Genomic DNA, 9,497 nt, shown 5'->3' on the forward strand with positions numbered 1-9,497 from the left:
TCCGGACACCTGGCGCATGACCCCCGCGTGAATGGGGTGCGCCCGCCCAGAGTCCCTGGAGGCAGAGCTCGAACCTCATTGGTAGAAAAGAGACCCGAAAAGAAGAAACTGATCTTGACAATCTCGGAGTGATTGGGGTTGATGGGACCGGGGAAAGAGTGAACTCGGCTGCTGACCAATCAGCGTTCAGAAGAAAGAAAAGGGAGCTAAGGTTCTGCGGTCACATGCCGCGGAGTCTAGTGGGAGGAGCAGTTGCTCAGCAGGCTCTCCTTGCTTCCTGTTTCCGGCTTCTGGAGCGGGGCGCAGCGCGGCGCCTAAGGGAGCGCTGGCTTCAGAGAGGAATCGAGGGACTGGGGTCTGTGCCCCCGCACCCCCGTTCTCCGGCCGCGTCTCCCAACCCCACAGACACATTCTTGGGGGTTTCTGAGCTTCGGTTGCTCTGTTTTCCTGTGACACGTGAGTGTTGGGGGCGTGGAGGAAGCGGGCTGGGGTCCTTGCACACCTCTGCACTGAAGGAAATGCGGACCGCGAGTCTCGCTTGGCCCTCGTTCTTGCTGGAGATACTGCTAGGGAGCCGAAGGGCGGACTGGAGGCAAAAGGCATGAGAACGGAAAACGTCAGACTTTTAGGCGTGAGGAAAAGGAGTTCCAAGTTCAGAGAGGAATTTAAGATGTTTTAAAGGTGGGAAAAAGTGCCCATGTGTGAAGTGTTACTGGATGCTTGTAGAGAGAATTTTTGACCTGTATCATGGGAGTAAAGTGGCGTCATGGCGTCATTTGGGATAAAGTATGACTTTGAGCAGATGGAAGGCGAGAATTTCCAGAATCCTGGAAGAAGTTCGAGGAAGGTCTGTTAGTGTGGTGTGGAAAAGAGTAACAGGAATATCTTGTCTTTCTGTGGAGATTTTGAAGCATAGAACTACCTCCTTGAGGTACTTTAAACATCAGGCCTTTCTGCCAGTTGAGACTGATCTTAAAAGTGTTGGCTACAGTGAACCAGGAGGAAGAAAATAAAGCCCTCCATTAGAAAATGGAAAACGGCCATGAGTGGAAAAGTAAGTACAAGGCTGAGGTCAGCAGTTTGCCAACCCCTAACTTAGTCATTGGCTGTCCTGTAAAGAAGAATGTTTCAGCACTGCCAGTAGAGCTCTCTCTATAGAATAAGAAAATTGAAGGGGAATTTCCAAGAGCATAAGACCCTGTTTTACAGCATCGAGACAAATGCTTGCACTCCTGAGATTTTTTTTTTTTTTTTTTTTTGGACCATGTTAAAAAGGAACTGCCGAGCTTCGGTTTCATACTCCCCTCTTTTTGGGTCCATGTTTATCAGAAGTTTGTCCACAAATGCTTTCTTGTCATTAGCCATCCAGATTCATCCGGCAACCTCATCCATTTAATATTTGTGTGACCTAGGACAAGTAACTCAGTAGGCAGCCCTAAGCCTCAGTCCCCTCATCTTCTGTAGGCTATGGGACTGACATAATGCAAGTAAAGCGTTTAAAGCATACACCACACTGAATCAGAGAGAAGCAGTTCAAACTTGCAGTCAGATCTTAAGCTGAGAAGAGCGTAAAATTATTCTTCTAACTTATTGAATAGCTAGGCAAATGGTAAGCAATTCCGATCATCAAATGCCTACCGTGGCTTGTTTTAATTCTTCATCCTGTCCCAATTTTTTCAAAAGTGTTTGCCCTAATTTGGGAAGAGAAAGCAGCAACAAATGAGGAAATAACTTTGAGACCAGAGTGCACAGCCTTCATTCAGTGAGAGCATCCCTACAAATTATGTACTGGGCAACAAGCACTTCAGAGCCCTGAACATTATCATTTTTAAATTCAATCCTGAGAGAACTTGAAGAAAATGGCACCGAGTAGGTTAACCGAGGAGCTCTAGGTGAGTTGACTGGTTGAGCAATAGCTGAGCTCAGAGGAGGAGAGAGCTTAAATCTGGGCTCTTTGTTAAACTACAGTTAACTGTGAGGAAGAGCTACTTCCCTTTCCTGCTCTGTTTTAAAAAGAAGAAAGGCAGCTCTGCTTTGGCTCCCAATGGCTCTGGAGCCATCTGTCTTACTCTGTTAGCTATGTCGGTGGTATTCATTCTGTTTATCCTGTAGTTTTTAGTTGTGAAATAGAGACGGTTAAATTTAATACATAAGGTTTGGGGAGGATTGACTAGTTAATGTCAGGTAGTTCTGGCTTGAAGGCTGTCACTCCTACTAAATATGTCCAGTGGTGTCATATAGGAGTGCCCTTGACCTCTTGGCTACATGTGATTACTATGTGGAAATGCCTTGCTTGCATTAGTAAATTGATGTGTGTTGCCCTCCCTGCATGTGGGAAGTAGAAACCTACATGTACCTTTCAGGGAGAAAGGGAATGAGTACGGGGTTAGAGCTTTCACTTTCTTATTGTAGAAATGTCTGGAAGAGATAACTGTCAAAAAAACAGTGAAGCCATAATAAAATTAACAATGTCAATAGCCTGAAGGGTTACTTACAGGTACTAATAGAAGCCTTGTGCAAGTATCAATCACTATGACCTAACTAAGAAGATGGGAATAGCCAACTTTTCAACATCGAAATAGACATTGTCATCCACAAATATGCTGGCTGCAATCACAGATGCCTGGGGATATATGTGTCCCATGGGCCATAGTTTAGAAGGGCCTGTTATAATAATACAAACAGAAAGTGAACTTGGGCTGGAGAGATGGTTCAGTGGTTAAGAGCACTGACTGCTCTTCCAGAGGTCCTGAGTTCAAATCCCAGCAACTACATGGTGGCTCACAGCTATCTGTAATGAGGTTTGAGGCTCTCTTCTGGCCTGTCTGAAGACAGCAACAGTGTACTTATATATAATAAATAAAATCTTTCAAAAAACAAAAAAGATACATTAAAAAAAAAAACAGAAAGTGAACTCAGGATTTTAGAGTGGTAAAAAGACAGCCTTAAGATTTGTGACTTGGGGGCTGGAGAGATGACTCAGTGGTTAGGAGCACTGACTGCTCTTCCAGAGTCCTGAGTTCAATTCCCAGCAACCACATGGTGGCTCTCAACCCTCTGTAATGAGATCTGGTGCCCTCTTGTGTGTTTGAAGACAGTGTACTTATATATAATAAATAAATCTTAAAAAAAAAAAAAAAGATTTGTGACTTGGAGGGGCGAAGATAGTTTTGGAAGACTTCAAATCACTCATTTTGAGCCAGCGAGCTTTCTTCTGTGATCGGATGGCTTTTCAGGAGAATGGCACATAAGTAACTGACGTGAGTTAAGGTACTATGGCTGCTTCACCCACACTCCACATGCTTCAGTGAATGTGAAAAAAGATTATTGGATGCCCCCTACTGATGTGTTAGGGCCCAACATAGTCGGGCTTCTCTCTCTCCTTTACATCTTTCATAGTTAGACATTATCGAGGATCTGTGTACATCAAGACTGGGATGTTCCAGGGAAGGCCACTGACTTTAGGCGTTATTTATAAACTAGTATTTGACTTTGAGAAACAGGATAATACAACATAAATTTTTATCAAACAGAAACAATGCAAAGATGGGTGCACCCTGGCTTTTACAATTCTTTTCTTCCTCTTACCCCCCACCCCATTTGTTTTGCTGGGTTTTTGTGTTTTAGAGGTTTTTGAGACACGGTGTCTCACCAAGTCTCTCTTGCTGGCCTCACAGAGTTCCATCTGCATCTGCCTCTGAGTGTGGAGATTGAAAACATTTGACTCTACACTGAGCACCCATTTGTTTTGAAGCAGAATCATGTTTTTTGCATAATCATAATGCTGTAACTTTGCACAGTTATGTGACTGATGTATTTTCTTTCTCTCCTGATCCTGCCTTCACCTCCAACACTCTTCCAAAAGGATGTTCCCTCTCTCTGGCTGTTGGAGGACTGAACTGTTACTGTTGCTACTCCTGGCTGTGGCTGTGAGAGAATCCTGGCAGATAGAAGAAAAATCGTGTGACCTGGTAGGAGAAAAGGATAAGGAGTCAAAGAATGAGGTGGCTCTCCTGGAGAGGTTACGGCCACTGTTTAACAAAAGGTAGAGAAGCACCGGAGAGGACAGAAACTATCTTTACTAAGGGTCTTTTCTCTTTAATGAGTTACCTCAGCTTTACTGTGGAAGGAGTGTGTGAATTGTACAGGTTCTAATGTGAACCTTAGCAATGACTAGTTTATTGGCTGTAATGCATTTCCCTCTCTAATGACAGGCTCACAGCCATGTTACCGTGTGTGTGTGAATTGTACAGACTCTCATGTGAACCTTAGCAATGACTAGTTTTATCTGGCTCTAGCACGTTCCCCTCTCTAATGACAGGCTCACAGCCATGTTACCATGTGTGTTTTCTTTCACAGAAAAGTATCAGGTTCTAAAGACTGGGTCTAAAGCACCTGCTTGTACAAATTGGAGCATTACTTGATAACTTCATATAAGACAACTTTAGAAATGTCAGACACATGAAAACATAGACATGTCTAAGTATGTCTTCATCTGTGTCAGGGAATCCAGATAAACATGAAAATGGCCCTTAAACATGGGACTGTCCCATGAAAACAGACAGGCTCTTGCTATGAGGAAACAGCTGACACTTTCACATAGCTAGAATGGGTATTCTAGAATGTATTGCTGTCTTGGAGGGTATATTTCAAGTTATTATCAACAAGTAGGACAGTCTATAGGGCCACAAATAACTTGTAATTCAACAGATGTTATGCCTTTGATGGAAGGGAGGAGTCTGCATTTTCCTGAGCATGGTAACTAGTAATTGTTCTTTCCTTTCCTACTTTCTTCTGTAGTTTTGAGAGTACTGTGGGCCAGGGCTCAGACACTTACAGCTATATATTCAGAGTATGCCGGGAAGCTGGCAACCACTCCTCTGGCGCAGGCCTGGTCCAGATCAACAAAAGTAATGAGAAGGAAACGGTGGTTGGGAGAATCAACGAGACTCACATCTTCAATGGAAGTAAGATATTTCCTGCTGACTAACCCCAAGTCAGTCCTCCAGTAATCCTATGTTGGCCTTCTCCAGCTTTTCGAGTGTGTCGTGTTTTATGGAATTGGGCTAGACTGTAACTCATAGTGCCTAGTTCTAGAGCTGCTCAGGGAACCTCTGTGTTTGAAGACAGTGCAAAACTTTCACAAAAAGAATATAAGACTGGGGATATTGTTCAGGGTAGAGCACTTGCACAAAGTTCTGACTTTAATCCTTAACACCACAAAAAAAGGAAGACAGAGAAAGGAATAGAAAAGCAAATGTGGATATGAATGACTGAGAGTGGAAGGGAATCTGAATCTAGCCAGAATTTTACACAGTCCCCTCTAGTCACCCTAACACTTAATCAGTTCCAGACCAGCCACCACCATTTCTCATCAAATTAACCAATATTGAGTTTAAGATAACATTATGTGCAAACCAATAAGTCTGTTTAAGGGGGAAAATCCTCCTCTACTTGTCCTAAGTTATATTTTCAGTGTCATGAAGGTATATGCTGGAGGGAGCATCTGCGGCGTCTCTCTTCCCATAAACATAGTCATCCAATGTAGATATTCACTGGATAAAGAATAAAACAGTTCTTGACCCCGCTCACTCTCCTAGTGTGATGGTGTTTTAGTCACTCACTATAAAGAGACACCATGACCAAGACAACTGTTTAAGAAAGCATAACTTGGAGGCTTACATTTTCAGAGGTTAGTTCACTATCCCCACAGAAGGGAGCATGGCAGTACACAGGTATACGTGGTTCTGGAGAAGTAGCTGACAGTTCTACGTCCTGATCTAAGTAAAGGTGGGGAAACACTCTGGGCCTGGCATAGACCACCCCCAGTGACCTACTTCTTCCAAAAGGCCACACCTCCTAATCTTTACAATCCTTTCAAACTGTTCCACTCCCTAGTGACTTAACCAGTCAAATATAAGAGCCTATGGGGGCCATTCTTCAGACCACAACAGATGATTTTAAGACATCAGCTCATTAATTTTAAAATCTTGTTTTCTCATATGCAAAGTTGAAAAAGTCCTTACTTACTTGTCAGCCAAACAATATTTTACAAAGAACTTTAAACATAGTAAATAAATACTTGGACGTCTCCCTGCTGCCTGGCAATCTTGTGGAATCTCCTCTCCTTTTGCATTGTGTTGAGAAAATGTGTATCAGTGTTAAAAGCTTGGGTAGAAACTGGTTTTTTATACAATGTTTCCTACCTTTAATATAAAAATAATATTAATCTTACATTTCTGGTTATTGCTCTTAAAACAAGGGAATAAAAAGTTTTAAGAAGCAAGTTTTAGGAGCTGGGGATTTAGCTCAGTGGTAGAGCGCTTGCCTAGGAAGCACAAGGTCCTGGGTTCAGTCCCCAGCTCCGAAAAAAAGAACCAAAAAAAAAAGGAAGCAAGTTTTAAGGCCAGGTAAGGAGGCTCATGAACTGTGACCTCAAAACTTGGGAGGCAGAGGCACAAAGATCACAAGTTGGAGGCCGGCCTGGTCTACGTAGTTAGTGTGAATTAAGGCCAGCTAGAGCTCTTTGTCTCTTAAAAGATTTTAACCTAGAGTTCAGATATACCAGCTGTATCAATTATCATTACCTAAAAGCGATTCTGGTAGCATATTCCACTCCACCATGCTACCATTGCTGCCCCCACCTCCCCTGCACTTCACAGTGCCATTACTCTTGTCCCTCCTCAGGTAACTGGATCATGTTGATATATAAAGGGGGTGACGAATATGACAACCACTGTGGCAAAGAACAGCGCCGTGCAGTGGTGATGATCTCCTGCAATCGACACACACTCGCGGTAAGGTATCCTGGGACATCTGGAACCAGGAGCAGCAAATGTTTGGGGTTTATATAGTCACTGGGGGGCTGTCTTGTTTGTTGGATGCAAGCAGAAAGACATAACTGCCGTTTGGTCCTCATCATCAGGGTAATTTTAACCCAGTGTCTGAGGAACGCGGCAAAATCCAGGATTGCTTCTACCTCTTTGAGATGGATAGCAGCCTAGCCTGTTCACCAGAGGTCTCACACCTCAGTGTGGGCTCCATCCTCCTTGTCATGTGAGTACTTTGCACCCTCTCAGTAGCATGCATGTTTACATATACAAGTCAGAGATGACTCACTGACACTGTGTCTGAAGAAATTAAGCTTGGGAATATAGCTTGGTGGCAGAGTGCTTAGTCAGTATGCATGAGGTCCTATGTTCAATCCCTGGCAGTAGTAAAAAATAAAAAATATTTTTGAAAACAGCCTTGCTTTGTGCTTATGGCTGGCCTCAAACTCAAGAGAATCTGTCTTCCATGAGCTGATATTAAAGATGTGCCTGACCAGACTTGTCTTCTTAAAAATGAATTAGTCCCATTTGCATTTGGAGATTGGTTTATGTAGACAGTGTCTCCTCCCTGTGTAGCTTTGGCTGGCCTGGCGATGTAGACAGCTGGCCTCTGCCTCCCAAATGCTGAATTAAAGGCGTACACACGATAACCCCCACTGTTGAGCTTCTCTCAGGAAGGCTGGACACTACAGTATTACATCAGTAGAACAGAGCAGAACATAGAGTCGTGTTCATGCTATTAGAATCACATACTAAGTGCCCCTCTCCCCTTTCTGGGTGTTGACATTGTTCTTAAACAGTTTTTCTGAGGAGCTGCCAGCCCTTCTTGTTTGGAGTGTAGCTTAGGAAACAGCTGATATTGGATGTACAGTTTAGCCTTGGCCTTCTCAATGCTGTTAGAGGTATGTGGTGCCACTTCAGAGTTGCTAAGTTTAAGTGTGTGTCTCCCTGTGTAGATTTGCATCATTGGTTGCTGTTTACATCATTGGGGGTTTCTTATACCAGCGACTGGTAGTGGGGGCCAAGGGGATGGAGCAGTTTCCTCATCTGGCCTTCTGGCAGGATCTTGGCAACCTAGTAGCTGTAAGTAGCAAGATTAATTTGGGCTAAGCCTTGGATATTGGGTATTCTTTGAAAAAAACAAAAAACCCACTGTCATTTTGAAACCATATTTCACTCTAAAATAGATGATCAAGACTGTCTTTCCTTTGCTTTTTCCCTCCAGGATGGTTGTGACTTTGTGTGCCGTTCCAAACCCCGCAGTGTGCCTGCGGCCTATCGTGGCGTCGGGGATGACCAGCTGGGGGAAGAGTCAGAAGAAAGGGATGACCATTTGCTACCAATGTGATTGCACTTTTCATGTCCAGCCACCTCTTCAGTCCCCAAACCAAAGCATCCTCAGCAGACTTCTCGAGCAGTCTCCCCCTCTCACCTCGCCATTAATATTCTTGCTTTCCAGTTGGCTTTGATTTGACACTAACCTGCCTCCCTTTGCTCCTATTGTTTTTCCTCTGCACTAGTACAGTGGAAGGCAGACAGACATAGGGCCTGTGCTGTGGGGAGGCAGACTCCTATACCCCAGGAAGAGAAAGGACAGCTAACTAGGCAGAAAGAAAGCCATGAGCCCTGGCTGTAAACATTTCCATAAATTGAGACACTGGGTTCTTTGCTCGTACCTTTGGTTGCCTCCCTCATGTTGTCCCTGTCCCCGCAGTAGTCCCAGGATCTGAGTGTAACTCGCAGGTGCTCTGCAGGACTTCTTACCTGGCTGTCACCCAAATACTCCCGTTTGCTTTGAGCCTGCAATTAGTCACATGATTGTCCCTTGTGTGGGATTAGGACAGGGAAAAAAATGTGAACTTTCCCAACTTGAGGATTCTAAGGCGCCATCACGTTGCTTATAGGTCTTTGAGTGGCTTGATAGTTTGAATTGGGCCCTAGGCTGCGGTTATAAATCCATAGGTAACCCAAATGCCTAACCAAGTAGTCCTTTCTAATTACACAGACTGTGTCACCTTGTGGTAGTCTCGCTAGCCAGCCTTATTCTTCCTCCTCTCCCTACTGGTACTTGCAAACCTGAGTTGTACTTTTCTCACAGGTCTGTAGTTTGGCTTTTTATACTTTCCCCAATCTTAAAGGAAGGGAATGGAAGCAGAAGTGGACGTGGAGGCTCTGCAGGTCTCTGCTATGGTGGGGACACTGCTGCACCTGTCCCTCCTGCTGGCTCAGGGAAGTGTCTGACCCACTTATCTATGGAAAAGGTCTTTAATCCTCTATTTCTTTGTGTTTAAGCCATGTGCCCAGAATCCCAGGCTGGTCTTTCTAAAATAGTGAATTCCTAGGCCACTAGGTAACAACACAGTTCATCTGAACACAGGCGATGTGGAAAAGGCAGGGCCATTTGTTCCCTTTAGAGAAAATGAATGACGTTATTCCTACTTCCCAATACCCTTGCAATGGCAATGGAAATTTTGTTTTCTTTCTATACAGGAAAAATAATGTTATTTTTAAAAAGGCTTCTCATTTGTTGTTTGCATTCTAACCCCTGTGGTTTTAAAGGAAAAATAATATACCACTTTTGTACAAAACCAATAATTAAAAACATAAAAAACATGCTGACTGTGTCATTTGTGTTAAGGAGGAAACAGTGAAATGCAGTAAGACAAT

At 43.8% G+C, this 9,497-nt stretch overlaps 1 protein-coding gene across 1 annotated transcript; it reads left to right on the forward strand.

Moving 5' to 3' along the window:
* The first annotated feature begins 303 nt into the window (after positions 1-303).
* On the forward strand, positions 304-9,443 carry M6pr (mannose-6-phosphate receptor, cation dependent). The gene is made up of 7 exons (NM_001007700.1): positions 304-456; positions 3,866-4,045; positions 4,801-4,967; positions 6,688-6,797; positions 6,926-7,056; positions 7,787-7,913; positions 8,056-9,443. The coding sequence occupies exons 2-7, from the start codon at positions 3,867-3,869 to the stop codon at positions 8,176-8,178; spliced, it is 837 nt and encodes a 278-aa protein (NP_001007701.1). The 5' UTR covers positions 304-456; position 3,866; the 3' UTR covers positions 8,179-9,443.
* The last annotated feature ends 54 nt before the right edge of the window (positions 9,444-9,497 follow it).

The sequence above is a fragment of the Rattus norvegicus genome, chromosome 4, assembly GCF_036323735.1.
Source record: "Rattus norvegicus strain BN/NHsdMcwi chromosome 4, GRCr8, whole genome shotgun sequence".
Taxonomy (NCBI): domain Eukaryota; kingdom Metazoa; phylum Chordata; class Mammalia; order Rodentia; family Muridae; genus Rattus; species Rattus norvegicus.